Here is a 20,200-nt window from a genome sequence, read left to right on the forward strand (position 1 = left end):
GGGAGGGGGGGCGGCGCCAGTTAGCGCAGTTACCGCCATGCTCTGCTCTCCCCCGCTACAGGCTTCTCTATCCTTGTCTGTCCCACACCGAGGTGCTGTAATGCTGATGCGTGCCGGGTCCTCTGACGTCAGTGCCGGAAGTCAACTGGGCTTCCGGTGTGCGCCGGCGTGAGAGGGAGGCCCGGCGTGCGTCAGCCTCAGACACCTCGGCAAGGAACAGACAGGGTGAGAGAAGCCTGCAGCGGAGGAGAGCCGGGCATGGCGGCCTCCCCAGATCCACTGCCCCCCGCATCCACTGCCCCCCAAAGGTAAGTCTGAATTTGATTGGGGAGGTGGGGGTATATTTTATATGTATTGGGGAGGTGGGGGTATTTTTTATATGTATTCAGGGCGTGGGGGTATTTTTTATATGTATTCGGGGCGTGGGGGTATTTTTTATATGTATTCGGGGCGTGGGGGTATTTTTATATGTATTCGGGGTGTGGGGGTATTTTTTATATGTATTCGGGGGCGTGGGGGTATTTTTTATATGTTTGGGGGGGGTCGCATCTTTTACCATTGCGTCCAGTATTTTTGGCAATCCACCATGCAACCCTAATTCCAGCACAGAAGGTGTCTTTTCTAAAAATAATAGAAAAACAGTTATACAGTGGTACACCGTCAGCCCTAACAGGGTTTGGTTTGCTTTCCTAGCACAAAACCTTATTCATCTGTTAAAAACAAACATCCCACTCCCTCTGTAATAACCCCATCCACATAACAATCAACCTAGGGATACTTCTTCTCTCTCCTTCTTCCCCTTTCCAGTGACAGCCCAAGGAGGCGGGGACTCGCAGTGTCCACCCCTCGCTCATCTTCTCATCTCGAACCGGATTACTTGCTCCGATTACCTGCAATCCATGCAGGCTTTTATTTCCTTGCGGAGGGATCAGTGAGGCCGGACCTGGGCTCTGAGCTGGACATTTGTCAATGGCCCGCTGCTTGTGCCGGGGAGGACAGGGGGGGCAGTGACTGCACAGGGCCGGCTGCCTTTGTGTACATCCACTGATTAGCTGCACATCTATGTGGGGGGAAGCGACCAAACACAGCAGCAGCTGCAGGCACACTCACACATACATGCAGCACAATGGAAACAATGGCAAAAAGGAGCAAGGGTCAAGAGACTAGTCAGCACCAGGAAGAAGAGGAAGAAGTGGACCCCAGAATACAGGTATTGTTTGGGCAGTGTACATGTTTTTGGGGGATCCGTGGCAAGGTTATACTTGCTCGGTCAGTATGTGAGGGAGGGAGGTGTGTCTGTTTTTCTTCATTACAAGGACAAGCTCAGACTCATTGCAGATTTCTCTTGGGGAGAAATGATAGCAGGGTTACAGAGAGAGACACACAGAGAGAGAGAGAGAGAGAGACAGACACACACAGAGAGAGAGAGACAGACACACACAGAGAGAGACAGACAGACAGACAGACAGACACACACACACACAGAGACACACACACACACACACACACACACACACACAGAGACACACACAGTGTCACACACACAGTGACACACACACACGCAGGAGTGATATCTGGGACTGATCATATGGAGACTGATTCGCCTACTCTGCTCTGTGCTCTTCTTTCTGTTAAGGGAACAGAAGGGGCACTGGTTTAGTGTCAGTCCTATATATGGGATGAGCCTTTGAGGGATAAACACTGTAAGTTATAGCTTAGTGCTTCAAATCGTACAGTTTAAGAAGGGATCTGAGCCATCAGTGGGATGCGATGGGATTCTAGCGGTATATGGGGGTTGGAGTTGTAAATATATGTATATATATTTACAACTCCAACCCCCATATACCGCTAGAATCCCATCGCGTTATAAGCGGATCGCGTTAGAAATAATGTACAATTGTATGCATTGCACAATAAAGTATTTAAGATACCAATCATCGTGTTGTAAAGTATTCATAAATACGAAAATTGGGAGCCACGCTTGCATCATGTTATAAGCAGCTTCGCGTTGTAATGAATTGCGTTATAACGGGGTTGATTTGTTATATAATATATTATAGTGTGTTTTTGTTTTTTTACTTTCCGAATTATAATGATATTGGAAGAAATAAGAAAAATTCTAATGGTGGGTAGTAATGAGAAACTTTGTCTTGTCCAATATTTTAACATTGCAAACAGTTTATTTTGCTTGTCTCTAATAACATCAAGGGTGTATTTTGCTTTTATATTTGTTATTCACCTTTTATTTGCGTGGTGCCAACATATTCTGCAGCGCAGTACAAGGCGGGTGGGAGGACATTAACATACCATATACCGAAAAGAGTACCTATTAAAAACTAAGACAATAGGAAGGAGGTCACTGTCATGAGGAGCTAAGAAAGTGTGGAATGGAGACACACGGAATAGTGTGCATGCTTTAATTAACAGAGAGCCCCGATGATGCCAACAGGGTCAGTGAATGGGTAATACCCTTCTTTTGTTTTTTGTTTTTGTTTTTATGATGATGAATTAAATAAAAATGAGTGTGATTTAAAGCATTCTTTTTTTTTTTTGTGGCGGTTGATTACCCAAAATCAAACTGCTTTTGACCCTGAATGGGTTAACACTATTTATTTGGGGGGGATTTATTGAAGTAAGACAGAGGGGGTATGTAGATGGGCACTAATTCCTCAGTGATGTGGGATCCAGCAGAATATCACACTGCAGGCTTCATTGTTTTCCAGATCTTAGTGGAGTAAAATGATCACACCGCATGCTGTTAGGATCTTTTCCAAAGATCATGTTATGTGTGGTCTGCATACTTTAATTTCCATAGCACCATGTATGCCGCATTCTGCAGAGTTGGAATACAGACAAAGGATTGCAGCGCATAGTCTTGCAATAAAGGGATAGAGCAATGTTTCAGCTGCTCCTTCATCCTGAAGAAGTGTACGTTTGTCGCAGCTTGTGATACATTTGAATAAACACAAGCTTTTAAGACCTCACAAGTCTCTATTTCAAATGCGTATGTGTCCATACAAAGCCCAGGAGCCAGTACATACAGTATAAAAAGTACTCCTTTGTTATTCATTGGTGTTGAAACCAAACATAAGAGTTAACACTGGGAGAAAGGAATAACGCCTGATTAAAGTTGTGTTTTCAACCATTGGTGATCCGTGTTAGTTAAATAATGTTTGAATCCTGATTAGGTTGTTCCTACATAAGAAAGGAATCGCTGTTCTAAGGAGCCTACACTCCCTCTGTGCATTTCCTTAATTCCCTCCAGGTTTCTTTCCACTACTTAATTCATTAAGGCCCATAATTAGAAAGCAGTTAATTGCCTTACGACACCTTCCAGCCCAAGAAGACACCATTCACTTACAGTACTGTATATAGGCTGGAAGTTTTTTCCTGGCATAAACACCGCTTTGTAAGTATGGGCCTATGTCCTCTTAGTATGACTACTGTTCTAGTCTAGGGAACCTGCTAGTTAAAATGTAATATGTTACTGATGTATTACTTTAATTCATACAGACGATAATGTTGGAAGATAATTCTTGGTTATGAGTGTAGAGATCTTGAGTTAGCCATCATATACAGTACAGTAATATATTTATTGAAAATTGTAACCCTTTTGGCTGTCCTGTATGTCATAAGGGCCCCTTCCATGTACAGGTTTACGGCATGCTGGTTTCTTAGCGTGCGTAACGCAATCTCACTCTATCTTACACATCTGTTCGGGTCACAGGGGGGATGACTACGTAATTGCTACCCCCAAGTGATCACGTAGGTGTCACCCCTACCCCCAAGTTATCACATTGCAATCCCGGAAGACTGGCGATACTAAAAAGCATTGTTCAAAGAACAAAAACAAAAAAAACACACTTGTCCATACATGCAGGATGATTTGAAAATGCGGAGTGAAAAACCACTGCTGTTGATGAACATCTTTGGAGGTATAGCTCACAGCTCTGCGTGTCAAAGTCACACCACAATGCCTTGTGTAGCACTATGCAAGGCGTTGTGGAGTGTGACTTTGCCAAGCAGAGCAGAGGTTGACAGACCTGCTTCCAAAGAGATTGTTCAAGAGTCGTTTCCACCTCTGGCGCAGGAAATACAGCTTGTCCTCCCACGGTGGCAGAGTAAGTAAAACAAATGTTTAGCCCTGCATGTAAGCCAATATATGTTGCGTTTACAAAAAATGGAGTTAGGGTGGATAGCTCCTATAAGATCCCTCGTCTCGTTATTCTTGTACCATGATTTTGTTGCAATTAATTGCCTTATTTGCATACTGCAAGGATTTTTCATTGAACCTCTTAAACGGATCCATATAATAATATATATATTTATTTTCTATAGTACTAAAGTGTACGCAGCCATATACAGTATGTAGAATTTTGCAGGCACAAATCCTTGGCGAGCTTACAAACAAGACTTTCTTGGGAGATAAAATGACTTTCGGCTTAACAGTAGCTGAATCTAAGTTTGGAACTGGGTTTGACTAATTTTAGAGGCAATGGTATTACCACTGTAATACTCCAGGAAGACATAGCCTGTTATCAACTATTCATAATATGTAATACAGGACAGGGATGTTTGGGATGGAGTAGTGGTTTAGAAGATATCTTCATACTTCTGCCATGCAAAACTACAAGTATTTTTAACGGGAACCAATAATCTATTCTAATTCTCAGGATAATATGGAGGTAGTTGGGCAAACCGAGGATAAAAGAAAGGGGGTATATTTGCTAAATGGGGTAGGAGAATAGGGGCGAGTTGTTGCATGGGGGGTGATATTGAGTCCTTCAGCTTGGACTTGTTGAGCATGAGTGAGACTGGCTGAGGACCGGCTTGGGAGATCGACCAGAAGTTCTACCCCACTTCCGAGATGGTCCTGCTGGGCTCCGGACAATAGTCCCGGCTTCGCCACCTCCTCGCCCCTGCCTCTAGGTTGTTTACAATTATTATTATTTTAGGACACATCAATGATTTGAGTCAGTGTGGATATTTCATTAACTTACGATAACACCGATTTGAGCACTATCGCACGGAATCTTCCTTCGACTTGCACGAGTGATTCCGTGTGGTAATGCTGAATCCAAATGATCGCAGCATAATGATTAACCTGCAGTGGCTCTGATTTTTTTACCATCTGCCTCTTATAGACTTCAATGGAATCTCGCTGATTTAAAAAAAAGAAACAAACAAAAAGAAAAAAAACACTTTAGATTTGGGGTCCTTAGATGTTAATTTCTCTTTAAGAGGCAAAATAGTAATAGTACATTTCCCCCCCCCCCCCCCCAAAAGTCTGACATTTCCTCTAGTCTACACCATGTAATGCATTTGATTCAATGCAGAATTGTATTAAGACACCAAAGTAGAAATGGACACAGATGACTGGATATTTCTAAAGTACTTTGCACTCCCGTATTTTTCTCATACATGCTCAGAGAAGCATCGCTCCTCTTGCAGGCCTCCGGCTGTGAGTCTGCCTGGCGACCGCTGATAAGAATTGAGCTGCTGCTATAAAAATATATTTCTAGAGTGAAGAGTTCAACTGTGCATCAAATACAAATATCTTAGGGGCAGGTCTGCCCCACTTAAATTTACCAAGAGTCCAGAGCAGCTTGTTTTGTTTTTATAATAAATCAGGAACCTTTTTTTTTTTTTTTTTTTTTCTGCAGTGGCTTTTTATTGTAATATCAAACGTCTCTTCCGTTAACCGCTTCAGCAAAGCAATGGCACTCAACACATTGCAATGAGCGGCGTCTATAGTAAATCGGTTGAACAATTTTGCTGCCCTTACAGACATCGACATTGGGGTTTTCCCCATCGTAACTTTTAATTCAATTTAGCTGAGGTACATTAGCTGTAATAGGCTTTGCTAACTCCAAGTAGACGTATGTAAAAGTTTGGAAAGTGGAAGGGATACTGGCGCAAATGTGTTTAGTTTATTCCCGCAGCGGAAATGTAATATTTCCTTATGATAAAACAAACAAAAATGTGACATTTACCTAGGTACATACAGTACAGGAGGGAGCACACTCGCTCCAGCTAAGGACAGATACAGTTCCAATACCGTCCCTTTTTTAATTAGGGTTTTTTTTTTTTTAAATTAGGGATCTATAATTAATTCCATATAGTGTTGATTAAATAATTAGAACTGAGGCCAGAATTCTCACTGGGAGGGGATGAACGCTTTTTCGGCCACGTTTCTTTATTTATTGTAGTGTAGACTTAAACATTTAACTTTGCTTAATGTTCTTGCATCTTTTTCCTGCAAAAACGCCATTGGACATAGAAAATAATTTATATTCTCTACTTAATTGTATAATATCATCAGCCTCTCTCCACAAAAAAAATGTGTTTCCAACTCATCCTTAACACTTAGGGGAATATTTACTAAGTGGTGCTAAACCATCTTTCAAGTGAATAGGTAAATACTTCCCCTAGTGTGGGATTAGCTAAACTTCGCTAAGTGGTATCGGAGCTGGATCTGGCATTAAATGCCATCTACATGAATGGCAGTTAAAACGGAATCAGGCTTCTACAACCCTTATCGAAGTTTTTAAGGCACATTCAGTGTTTTTGTTTAGATAGAACGTCTGCTTCACAGAGCTTACAATCTTATTGGGACAGTTTTTGTGCATGTAATAGTTCTGTACCAGTCATGTTGGTATTTTATCTTTCTCGTCCATAGTGCTGTCATTTGGAATATGTTGTAGGCTTATTAAAATGACAATGATAAATAATAATTTTCTGTTTGCTGGCCTGCAGGGCTGAGAAAAGGAATGGTTTATGGTTACTTGCTGTGCTAGAATCGCGCTATTTACACTGTAGTGCATTGTGGGAGCACTCCAGCTGCAAACGGACTCACGCAATGGCCTTGTGTTCTTCTTGCATGGAAACCCATCGTGGTTTGTTGTTGTAAGCTTGCATGTGATAGGTTAAAAGGGCGCCCTCGAGATACAGGCAGAGAATTTCTGTAATGAGGCTTTCTGTTTTCATTTAACATTCCAGATGGGTTCTTGACCAGCCCCACTAACTATATGCTACAGGAAACACCAGTAATAAAACATAATATGCCTCAATTTAGCAGACTGATCGAAATGCAGGAACTCCATCAATGCTGGAGGGGGTAATATGCGAGATTATTTCATCTCGTGATAGCTAATAATAAGTTTATTTCATATAGCACATTTCTCCCAATGTGACGCAAAGTGCTTTGCAATTACAGTATAGTGCGCGGTATGCAGCACATAGGATGAGTTTATAATCTATCTTCCTGGTACCTGAGGCACAGGGAGATAAAGTCACTTGCCCAAGGTCACAAGGTGCTGACACCGGGAATTGAACCAGGCTCCCTTGATTGAAACTCTGTGTCCTTGATTACAGTCTGTGTCTTTGGGGGGGAGGGAGGGAGGCCTTACTTACAGAGGCCCTGCACTCTTCCCCACAACATTTTAAATAAAATGTCGGAAGAGCGCGCAAGGCCTCTGTATGTCTCTTACCTTCTCTCCGCTGCCTTCTGGCGGGGGTAGTTGGGGGGGAAGGGGTGCAAGCTGAGGGGGAGAGCAGGTGGGGGGGGGGGGGGGCGCGCAAACAAAAAAGTTTGTGCACTCCTGGTACATTCGGTACTACCACAGCTAAACAGTTGGGGGGTGGGGAAGGCCGTAAGTGATGAGCGATTGACATTTGCTTATGCATCCTAAGGTCCTTAATCATCCACCATCTTTCTCTTTCGTCCATTTACTCATATGTCCTCTAAATCTAAAAAATGCAGAGTTTAGAATGTCTTTGTTTGACTTAATTTTCACCAAGACCTTTGATGGCATCACGGGGGACTAGGCAGCATTGCAAATTATTTTATCTGTGTTGGCTGGCAGGTGAAACGTTATTGTGCCCAAAACATGGAGATCAATTTATACATGTTGTAGGATTGTTTTACTTTATGGTCTATGCCAATGGCAGAACAATATTATACCCACCACAACCTAACTATTTCTGGCTAGCTGCCTGCTTCTACCTTCACAGTGTAGAGCCAGGGCAGCTAGATCTAGAGTCCATGTATAGGCTGCTGTGTCTGTATTCCATCAACCAAGGTTGACTGAACAAACGGTTTAATGCTGAGACTTAAGGCTTCTATTCACTAAGCAGTGCTGAGCCGTAAGGTACCTTATAGCACACTAACTGGAATTACTGAGAGTTAGCTGAAAAGTGACACGGTACATATGCATATTTCATTGGCTACCCCTGTGAGATGAACTCTTGCATGGTGTTTGTTGTGTAACAGTGGGCACTAATTTGACATCCTTTGAGACTGGCTTTATAGAAAGGAAATTATGGAAATCTATTGGATATTTTATTTCCATTACATCACCTGACTCATTTAATTTAAGAAAGTAGTTAATAAATATTGCTTGCTCGCTAACCGTCATGGAAACTTCACTCAAAGATATTTCTGTTTTGGAGAAAAAAAAATATAAACTAAAAATATTGTTTTGCCAGTGCATTGAAGAAAGTCAAGTGTAGGAATTATCTGCTTCATAACCCCAGCTGAACGATGGGTCACTGGAGTTGCTGTTCTGATCATTCTTCCTCGTTCTGTCTTTATCTTGTTTTTGATTTTGCCATTCTTTGTATGGCTTTTGGGCCTACATTATAAACGGTAACGTAAAGCGCTGCAGAAAGTGTTCGATAAATGGGTCAAAATAGTTCAATCGTTCACTATCCACTTTTTAAGAACCAAGGAACTCTTGAACAACATAGTCTGTGTGAGTACAACCCATCTTACCTATCATCTGTTCGGTACCTAACGTACTGTTTCTGCATTAGAGTGTATAATATTGTTTAATTTAAAAAAAATAGAAAACAAAATATTGTCTTGAAAAGAGAACTAGCTGCTATTAGTAATGGTATTTCGTGGAACCCCTCCCAACCCCCCCCCCCCCCCCACCCCAAAAAAACTTCTTTATCCCTTTGACCGTCAGATGGGCCAGCAACATATTTGTGTGCAATGTTTAGAGAGCAAGTTAGACATTTCCCACTGTGTGTGTGTGTGTGTGTTTGTGTGTGTGTGTGTGTGTGGCTGTGCTCTGTCTTTCCTCCATTGTTCCTTTACCCTGTTTGCAGTGTATGACACGTCTTCTCTACCTTTCTTTAATAGGGAGAGTTGGAGAAGCTTAACCAGTCCACAGACGACATCAACCGAAGAGAGATCGAACTTGAGGTATAGAAAGATTTATTGTTTCAATTTCAAGCAGGTTATGGGACATGTTCAAAACAATCCTGAACTTGGTACTGTATATACATTTAGATTCATATATATTATCATGTCATAATACAATAGTCACGTTTCATTAGCGAAAACAGGACAAGTCGTCTACTTGTATTTTTATTTTTTTTCCCTATCGCCCTCCGCTGTGAAAAATGTGATAATTGTTGGGATTTCCAGCAGTGGGTGTTGTAGAGAGACTAATTCTAGGACCTTGAAATTGTTAAATTTTAAGCTATTTTTACGCCATTGGCAGTGCACCATTTTCATTGTGTAGCCATCTTTAAGACATTTCTAACAGTAGGGAATTGATACAAGTTTGGCTAAGTCTGTGCGAATAGTCATAGGTTGATCAGTCAAAATACACTGTTATTGCCATTGGAAATATTTCACCTCTTTGATGCAGGTTCCTGTGGCAGAGTAAGAATTAGTATAAACCTGGAGTGACAGACAATTTATCACCACTTTAGCAGTAGGAGGTTATGTTAACCTAAGGGCAGAGTCCAGGATATCAGATATTGACACATTAGCTTGAAGCTGCAATTGTCCTACTCCCTTCCTTTTTTTTTTTTTTTCTCACTTGAAGTTTTTGAGAGCTGACACCAGCCCACATAGGAGCAGATTAAACACGTCACAGTAAAAGGCAGATCTCATGGCCATGTTTGTGAGCTTAGAGTGGGTTTTACCTCTCGCTTATTCTGGGGTCTTTCTAGTTTTGTGGTTGACATCCAGGGAGCGTGAATAGATCTGATCGACACATCATTGAGGTGGAGCAAACAAGATTTACAATTTCGGATTGAATATAGTATTTCGTATATTTTGCCCATTTACTAATTTCCGCAGAAAAAAAAGAAATCTCACTTAATTGTATTGTTTGTCCTTTTTTTATTTATAATACACTACACGGGGCACACCCTGGAGCACTACACCAATTTACAACATTTTTAGACACCGTTTCATTGTCTAAGGTGGACACTTCTTTGTTAATTAAATGACTTGCTGCGATGAGATTATGTGTAATTGAGATGATGAAAAGGGAGTGCTTTTCACATTGTTTTTTTTTTTTCTTTTTCTGGGTAATGCCCCGTTCTTCTTTTGATATGATCTTATTGAGAGATTTCATGAGATCTCCTGCAAATTGTTACACCACAGTAAGTGACGTGTCACACACTTCCTGCAATGTCCAGCGATTGTCTGCAGCATCAGGTCTGTGTACTCTACACCAGCGGTGCGCAAACTGGGGGGCGTGCCCCCTTGGGGGGGCGCAAGATTATGTAGGGGGGGCGCGGGCTGAGTGCGGGGAAACCTGGGGGCGGGCATAGCTGTGCACGGGCGGCCAGAAGCTCCGCGCACTGGCTGCTTCCCTGCTGTCTGTGTCAGAGGGGGCGGGGCCAGAAGCTCCGTGCAGAGACTGCTGCTGCTGCTTCTATGCTGTGTCTGCCTGCAGAGGGGGCGGGGCCTTGCTGCGGGGCCTTCCCTGCACACAGACAAGCCCTTCTCCTCCTCCTGTCTGTTACCCGCCCGTTTTCTGCAGCACATGGGGGGACCGGAGCAGGTTTAGTTACTCCCTCCCCCAGGTAGTGTGTGTGTGTGTGTGTGTATGTGTGTGTGTGTGTGTATGTGTGTGTATGTACAGTATGTGTGTGTATATGTATGTGTGTGTGTGTGTGTGTATATGTATATGTATTTATGTGTGTGTATATGTATGTATGTGTGTGTGTGTGTGTGTATGTATGTGTGTGTGTGTGTGTGTGTGTGTGTGTGTATGTATGTATGTATATGTGTATATGTGTGTGTGTATGTATATGTGTGTATATATATATATATGTGTGTGTATATGTGTGTATGTGTGTATATATATATATATATATATATATATATATATATATATATATATATATGTGTATATATATGACTGCAGTGTGTATTGTGTCTGTGTGTTGGTGGTGATTGAATGCAGCGGTGCACAATCTGAGGGGGGTTGCTCCGGCGCAAGATTATTTAGGCGGGGTGCGTGCGGCAAAACCTGGCTGCGCAGGCGAAAAAGATGTGCGCGCGCGGCCGAACAGAATAGTGCAGGTGGCGGTCACATAATTCGGAGGTACGGGGGAGGAGCACGCGCGAGCCCTGTGATGTCAAACGCCCCTCCCTCCGGTGTCTGCCCTACAATAACGCTGTGTTGCTGCTCTCCTCCGCTGGCAACCTGCTTCGCTGCGATCCTCTGCAAGTGAAAGGGTCGGCTGCCACTTTATCACTCATACTATGAATGTACAGAATTAAGGTAAAAAAAGTGTAAACACTTCCCCGCTCGTGCTTGCAAAATTATGCAGGACACCCTGTGCTCATGCTTGGAGAGTTGGTGATGTCACCGCTCTCCGCGGCAGCGTGGACGCAGTCTAATTTTGCAAGAGCGAGCTGTTGAAGTATGTAAGTATTTAAGCTGCGCTTATAGTGCCGGCGACGCGACGTCATCCGAAAAATGCATTGTCGCTGCCGCGTGTGCTTATAGTAAGCGTGACGTGGCGATGCGATTTTTTGAAGCCGGCAATATTTGATTTTTCAGGGGCTGTCGCCTCATGTGACAGCCCCTGAACCAATCAATGGCCAGGCTGCCCGCACCGCCGCCGCAAAGCGAAATACAACTTTTGTTAGCGTCGCCGTCGCGGGCACTATACGCGCGGCCTTAGACATATTTGTATTTACATTGTATACCGTTTAATAAAGGTTTTTTTTTAATGTGATTTTGATCAGACAGGGGGGGGGGCCCGAGAAATTTCATGGATTAAAAGGGGGGCTCGGCCTAAAAAGTTTGCTCACTCCTGCTCTACACGATGCAGCAAGTGGGACACGGCAGCAGCATTGAAGCTCAAGATGGTCATTGTGTCCTTAGTGCATTTCTAGGGAAAGACACTGCCCCAAATGTATCAATAAATAAAAAAATTACATTTAAAGCAATAGAATAATTTTGTTTGATCCTTTTTTTTTCTTTTCTTCTAGAATTGCACTAGTTTGTCCTTTTATACATTGACCTCTATGAATTCTCCTACACAAAGCCCAGCACTGTGTCGTTTATGAGATAGGTCAGAGGTTACATAATAGATGAGGTTGAAAAAAAGACATATGTCCAAGTTCAACCTATGCTAAATTTTAGATGACAAATACTTTATAATATATTTATATTTACAGTATATTGATCCAGAGGAAGGCAAACAAAAAACCCCAGTGAAACATTATACAATGCTCAAATATATACAGTACAATGGTTCCCAGCACACAATCCAAGTCAGACAAGATGTCAATTTGCAAATTGTATTAAATATAGATGCAAATACAAAACTAGCCTCAATGCAGGCCTGGAGGGAAATCCTCACAGAGCAGAACACTATGTATCAATAGAAAGGAGGGGGGGGGGGGTGTAGACAAGGGAATGAGAAAATGCAAGGAAAAAAGGGTGTGTGGGGTGTGTGGGGTGTGTGGGGTGTGTGTGGGGGGGGGGGGGGGAGAATGCACACAAAACACGTAATGGATCAGGTGATAAAAATATATGTGGGGCAACGTTTCGGGGCCTAAATCGCCCCTTCTTCATTTCCGTTCACACAGACTGGTGCAGTCTATGGTACTTCCCTATTAGTACACATCCATCCAGAAAACCTCTCCACAAAAAAAGTTACTAAATACGTCAATTACCCCTAAATTGTCAACAGAATATACAATGACTCAGAGATCACCAATCAATAGCTCCTTTATCTGCAGGCTGGGGTAATAACAGTTCTAGATGCAAAGATAACAAGTACAGATATGCTATTTGTTCAGAGTCCAAAAAAGAAGTGAACCAGTCATTAAAGCAGAGAACACTCTAAGGAAGTACAGATATACTATTTGCATTATACAATGCTGTCTCATACGGGAAAAGTTACATGGGTAAATTGTTGGGTTGGAAATGAAATGGAGACGTTGTGTTCAATTTCTGACTTGGTCGCAAAGGCAGCGTGTGATTCCCGAAAACTCACTTTATCTGACTTTGCTGCGGTTTACTTGACGTGTTTCACCACCTTTTTGTAGGTTACCGTGAGTATTAGAAATGCCATCCAATTGTGGCTGCATTCATTAGTTCAATGAATGTCGTCTCTAACTGAAAGACTCTTAAGTAAATTAAAGCTTGTATTTCTCATCATCGTCATTTTTAATATTGTTGTTTTATTATTCATGTGGTTATCTTGTGTGTGAAATCATTGGCTTTATGGCTGTGACTTGCCAAAGATGAATATGATCCATATCCTCTATAAATAGCCAGCCAGCATACTCATTTTCTATTGAAAGAATGACAATAGCTCATATTCCAATTGTATGACGCCAGTGGAATAATTCATTGTGTTAGATTGAAGTTTGCCAAATCCATCCTAACCGGCTTGCACTGTGCGTGATTAATAGGATCATTGTACTTCTCAAGTTTGGTTTCTCTATTTGGCTAAGTTTGTAGTCCTCCCTAAACAAAAACTGAAATACATATGCTCCTATCTCATGCTCACATCTGGTATCCATATGTGCTTGGTATGAGATTGTCCCGTTATACCCAAAACGACTACCTCTATCTTGGTGCAGAACACCGCTTTATTCAAAGGATGAAGTCGGTTTAAAAAAAAAAGTTGTGATATATATAAATGTATGTGTATATGATCAAATAAATAAATATATCACACAAATTATCTACTCGGCGTAATTTGATTAGGGTGCTAGAAAGGAAATGATATTTATAGATTAAGAACGAAGAGAAAAAGGTCCCTCGTCTGCACTCGCTAATTGAAGGGCCCCGTGACTCAGGAACCGAGCTTATCCGAGTCACGGCACCAACCTCTCTCTAGATAGAGATGAATCCTTTTTAAAAAGCGGGCAAAGTTCTTTGAACACCATTTTTTAAAAAGGTTAGATATTGTTAGAAATAAAGGAGATTTATATAGATTACTGAATAAAAAACAATAATCGGTTTAATTTCTGTACTACTGATTACAATAGTATTGTATGTTTGCCTAGAAACATAATTTTGATGTTTTTTAGGCTCTGCTTGCGAGACATTACTGAGCCTATGTACTAAGATCATGGTTTTGTGTGTGTTCTTTATAGCTGTTAAAAAGTAGTAGAAACCTTCACATAATCTGCTATGTATGAAGGTCGATATGTGACGTCATACATGTGACGCATAATTCATTCTTTGAAATGAATGTTGATGCTTTGTGTCATGTTGAACACTTGATTGCTAGAGTTTAAATGAAAACAGAATTATATGCATAACTGGTATGGGTAAATATAAATTTTGTTGGTGTAATATTATTTCTAATAGACTTTCTGGGAAAATAATACTTGCGTGTGACATCAAATACAGTTTTGGTTGATACATAGCAATTTAATTATGCACCAACAATATCGACTAACTTTTTAGGGTTTACTACACCTTTTTTGTGCACAGAAATCATTTGTTAGTACAGTACATGCCATTACCATCTGACACAGAGCGCAGTCCATTTCTGTTCACCTAAAAAATAAAAGCATTGCACTGATGGCACAGATTTCAGGTTTGCACATAGGGCACACAAGCAATAAAATGAGATTTCCGAATGCCAATTTTGTGCCAAAAAAGCTGTTTACAATGTTTTATTGTATAGACCCTTATGTATTCTCTTCTGCTGTGCCACGTTTCATTATTTTGCATCATATGTGGTGCTGTCTTTCTAGATCAGGGTGACTGTGTGTTCTATGCCAGTATCCCAAATTAAGGATAAACTCTTCCCCTGTGTGAGGATCCCTGCACTGCAAGGTACACAAGGTCCCTTACTGATTTTAACAAGGTGCTACTATAATCTAAATTAACACCTTTTTAAGCATAGAGAGAGGCTACATCCAATATGCCAAATGATACAGTCAAATACTAAGTGTGGTTCATTTAGTTACATTCTTCGTCCAAAGCATTTTAAACTTGCAAACTACCTCAAGGAAAACACTTTTTTTTTTTGCAAATCTTAACACTACCTGGAAAAGCTCTCCTAACCTCTCTAATGGAGGGAGAACTGTCTCAATAGACTGGTCATTCTATTGCAGGTGAAGGATCTGTGAATGACCAGTCTACTAAGACAGTTCTCCCTCCATTAGCGAGGTTATGATAGCCTTTTGCGGGTGCAGTAATGTTAGGATTTGCAAAAGAGGGGATAAGTCACTTGGTACACTGGTAAAATAGAAGTGTTATTTGAACCCATGTTATTTAAGTAATAATCCCCAAAGAACAGGGCATTACTGGTCAATAATGCCCTGGCTGGAAGAGTTGAAGGCCGGAGGCAAAGCCGAGGGACTTTAGCCCAGCCAGGGCATTATTGGCCAGTAATGCCCTGTTCTGAGGGGATTATTACTATTATAGGCTAAATGTAGACTTATTTCTAGATTTTTTTTAAATTAAAATAAAATGGTAAATACATGAAACCACCTCTATATACTCTTACACTGCAGATATCTATATCCATACACTGCCGCCCCCTCTGTGTACACACACACACACACACACACACACACACACACACACACACAGACAAGCTCTACACACAACACAGCAGATCTACACACACACACAGCACCTCTACACACACAGCACCTCTACACACACAGCACCTCTACACACACAGCACCTCTACACACACAGCACCTCTACACACACAGCACCTCTACACACACAGCAACTCTACACACACAGCAACTCTACACACACACACTGGAGCTCTACACTCACAACACTGGAGCTCTACACTCACAACACTGGAGCTCTACACTCACAACACTGGAGCTCTACACTCACAACACTGGAGCTCTACACTCACAACACTGGAGCTCTACACTCACAACACTGGAGCTCTACACTCACAACACTGGAGCTCTACACTCACAACACTGGAGCTCTACACTCACAACACTGGAGCTCTACACTCACAACACTGGAGCTCTACACTCACAACACTGGAGCTCTACACTCACAACACTGGAGCTCTACACTCACAACACTGGAGCTCTACACTCACAACACAGCACCTCTACACTCACAACACAGCACCTCTACACTCACAAACACAGCACCTCTACACTCACAAACACAGCACCTCTACACTCACAAACACAGCACCTCTACACTCACAAACACAGCACCTCTACACTCATAAACACTGCTGCTGCTGAGACACACACACACACACACACACACACACACCGAAAGTACAGCCAAAAACAAACTGCAGACAGACACTCACTTGCTTTGCAGACTCTCTCTCCCCCACCCCACTAATTCAACTGAATCTTCTCAGTTCATGGACCAAGGGGGAGGAGTCAACCCATGGTTGAAACTTCTTAACCAATCCCCTGCCCTGTCTCAGAGCTGTTCCTACTTTTAGACCAATCCCCTGCCCTGTCTCAGCTGTTCTGAAAGCTGATTGGCTGGAAATAATCACATTGAAATCAACACTTTGCAAGCAGCTAAAATTCCGGGCATTACTGATTGGTTAAAATTCCGGGCATTACTGATTGGTTAAAATTCCGGGCATTAACCAATCAGAGGGCAGGAGTTTCAATAATGCCCGGAATTTGACTGCTTTAGGCTGAGTCCCAGTCTTCACTGTGGCACGCGCGCCCGGCAGGGGGTGGCGGCGCGTGCACAGCGCTACACCGCGATCTACGGTCTGGGGGGAGAGGGAAGATTTGCGATGGGAGGGGGCGTGGCCATGACGTCCCGCGGCTGGTTCGCCCTTATTGGCTGAACCGCCAAGCCCCCGTCGCAGATGTCGAGGTCAAATTCTCCTGCCTCCCTGAAAACCTGTCGCGCACCGCTGGGGAAAGGTGCGCGACAAGGTAGGGACTGGGACCGGCCGGACTGGGGGGGGCGGGGCTTGATAGCACAGCGCACGCCGAGCCGTGCGCTGTGGCGGTGACTGGGTCCGCAGCCTTAGCCTATAATTGAAGTTAACGCGAGGCAGTGCTCACTTTACATGGTGTTAAGCCTACTGTATGCTAATGATATCTATCTCTATCTCAACTGTTGTTTTTGCATAAAATGAGCTTTATGGATATATACGTTAACCTCAGGGAAAATAACATCCGTTACTGATTTTGATAACGACCCGTTATTAGCACTGCGTTAACGGTCCTCTGTGGATTTTTGTAACCCTCTTTATATAAAGATTTACAGTGTATTTGGCATATCCTGAGTAAAAAAAAAAAAAAGCATAGACCAAATTGAAAAGTTAGTAGCTAGCATCTAAATCTAGTTAGTTCTAGTAAGCAGGCTACATGAAAATCATGTTTATGTACAGTATTTATATGAAATGATATATACACTACAATGCCTGACATAGCTGCCTTCTGACTTCAAGAGAATTAAATAACATCATGTTTGATTGTGGTCATTTGTGACATCAGAGATATCGGTGAGTCTGCGGTGCTTTGAGATCTATTCCTAAACTCCCTGAACAATCTTTGCTTTGGAACAGCTGACACGCTTTCCATTCACCTCTTCATCTTTACATGGCGCTTACATATTAATGCATCCAGGAAAAGGGCAGGTTTACTCTGTCCCTGGCCGATCGAAACCCCACACTGATTGTCTCTTGAGGTTCATGGGGGAATCAAGAATATCTTGACCCCTTTGCTGCCAGATGGGTGTGCAACACTTTGCAAAGCGCAGGGGTTAAGAAGCTGGCTGTTCTGACCACTGGTAAATTATTTTCATATTAAGCCAGTATTTTTTTAACCTTTTTTGTTTTGGTTAAAGCCTCTCTAATAGTGTGTCTGAGATCAGATGCATTGTAAGGAACCCCAACCCTCTCTAATAGCGCGTCTGAGATCAGATGCATTGTAAGGAACCCCAACCCTCTCTAATAGCGCGTCTGAGATCAGATGCATTGTAAGGAACCCCAACCCTCTCTAATAGCGCGTCTGAGATCAGGTGCATTGTAAGGAACCCCAACCCTCTCTAATAGTGCGTCTGAGATCAGATGCATTGTAAGGAACCCCAACCCTCTCTAATAGCGCGTCTGAGATCAGGTGCATTGTAAGGAACCCCAACCCTCTCTAATAGTGTGTCTGAGATCAGATGCATTGTAAGGAACCCCAACCCTCTCTAATAGCGCGTCTGAGATCAGATGCATTGTAAGGAACCCCAACCCTCTCTAATAGCGCGTCTGAGATCAGATGCATTGTAAGGAACCCCAACCCTCTCTAATAGCGCGTCTGAGATCAGATGCATTGTAAGGAACCCCGTCCCTCTCTAACATCGTGTCTGAGATCTAATATCGCGTCTAATATCAGATGCGTTGTAAATTTTTCTGTATTTGGTACAATTTTCCTATGACCTGAAAATTGCAGTTAACCATTTATGAATGCCTGCGGGACTCAGCGGTTCCTAGGAAACCTTGATGAAAAATACTGTATTGAGCAGTATCACAACTTACAGGTAACCTAGATTTCACCAGGACAAATATTGCTTCTAGTATGGCTCGTATTTGTTTTTGCCTTTTTCAACTTAGTTTTTGTTGACATTTTCAATGGTACATCAATGGGGAAGGGGTACAAAAGAAAAAGGGGGGAAGGGAGGTCAGGAGCCAGGTGAGTACATATACAATCACATGTGCTTAGAGTTGATAATGTATGGCTCATATTTTAATAAATAACCATAGTGCAGGACAGACACTGAATGGAATCATAACCTTAAAAGTAAGGATTATCCTAAAGTACATACTTCTGCACCAGTTCATATAAATGGGATCTCTGTCATTGTAACTTCTTTGGTGGCAGAGGGATCTACAAAGCACTGTAAAGCAACAGAGCACCACTAATTCCCAATGTGGTTGCCGGTCCACTTATTAAGTCTTATTTGCTGTTGTATACTCATTGTGACTCAAAGTATATATAAATCTGTAGCCTCTATGCTATTTCTGGACATATACTGTACTGTACAAGGAGGTTCTCTGATATTCTGTCTGCATGTGGGAACCCAAGAGAAGATGAAGCAGTCTTATCTCCTCTTTATGCCTCCATCCTCCTTACAGGCCGAACACAGGGTACGTGGCCCGGCTGCTTCGTACAGTCCAAGCAGAATACACGGCCTAAGTGAGGGTGGGGGGGGGGGGGTCTAGTATCCGTATTCTGATTTCCTAAAAACTGCAATTGCTTGTTGAGACTCAAAAAAGGTGTAAAGCTAAAAGCGGTAACATCTCTCTTTAATTGATTCTTTATTCTTTTCGTATAGCTGAATATTTTACTATCTCTAAGATCAGTAGAAAAAATTGACAACTAACTGCAGGGATGGCAAATCCTTCTCGGAGATATGTCCCTTTAAAGACTGTATTATTAGAATTCTATTCAGGACCAGCTGAATGTGAGTCACTTTCCAATCTATGTATATATAGACGGGGATAAGAGGATTGGACATTCTAGTTAACAGAGAGAACCCACAAAGTGGGTTATTTTGCTGCCTAAACAATTTTATATATATTTTTTCCAGCAGGACATTTTTTTTTTTTTTTGTCGCCAAACATTTTTATTGGTTTTCCAGGAGGAGTACAACATTAGTTCAATATCATTTTCGAAAGTCATGTACACCCGGCACAGAATGCAAAAAAACAGAAGTCATTAAGAGCCTAACAGATAGATAGACTGCGTCGGGCATACAGATAGAGAGACTCCTCTTAACTTCTTGGAGTAGATAGAAAATGACAGGCAAGGGAAAGAGGTATGAGGTGATGGGGAGGGGGGAAGATGGGACTGAAGGTGGGACAGGGAGAAGAGAGAGATAGTGTCCCCCCTCACCCCGTCGGAGACACCCCCTTTCCCCCCCTGCTTGATGGTGTTTGTCCATTTTTTTTTTTAGCTGGTAAGGGCCTGAAATGCACCGTGATGTCATCTGCTTGCAGTGAAAGGGGA

The 20,200-nt window shown here is 42.3% G+C and overlaps 1 protein-coding gene across 2 annotated transcripts in view; it reads left to right on the plus strand.

Moving 5' to 3' along the window:
- Nucleotides 1–832: 832 nt before the first annotated feature.
- SH3BP5 (SH3 domain binding protein 5) overlaps nt 833–20,200 on the plus strand; it is a 65,498-nt gene continuing 46,130 nt past the window's right edge. Inside the window, exons 1-2 of one of the 2 annotated variants that reach the window (XM_075587078.1) lie at nt 833–1,210; nt 9,146–9,208. In XM_075587078.1, the coding sequence (XP_075443193.1) occupies nt 1,127–1,210; nt 9,146–9,208 (147 nt within the window). In that variant the 5' untranslated portion in view covers nt 833–1,126. Of the gene's footprint in view, nt 1,211–4,052; nt 4,122–9,145; nt 9,209–20,200 lie in introns of those variants that run through there. The other variant, XM_075587079.1, reaches the window with a different exon arrangement.

The sequence above is a fragment of the Ascaphus truei genome, chromosome 2 (assembly GCF_040206685.1).
Source record: "Ascaphus truei isolate aAscTru1 chromosome 2, aAscTru1.hap1, whole genome shotgun sequence".
In the NCBI taxonomy this organism is placed as follows: Eukaryota; Metazoa; Chordata; class Amphibia; order Anura; family Ascaphidae; genus Ascaphus; species Ascaphus truei.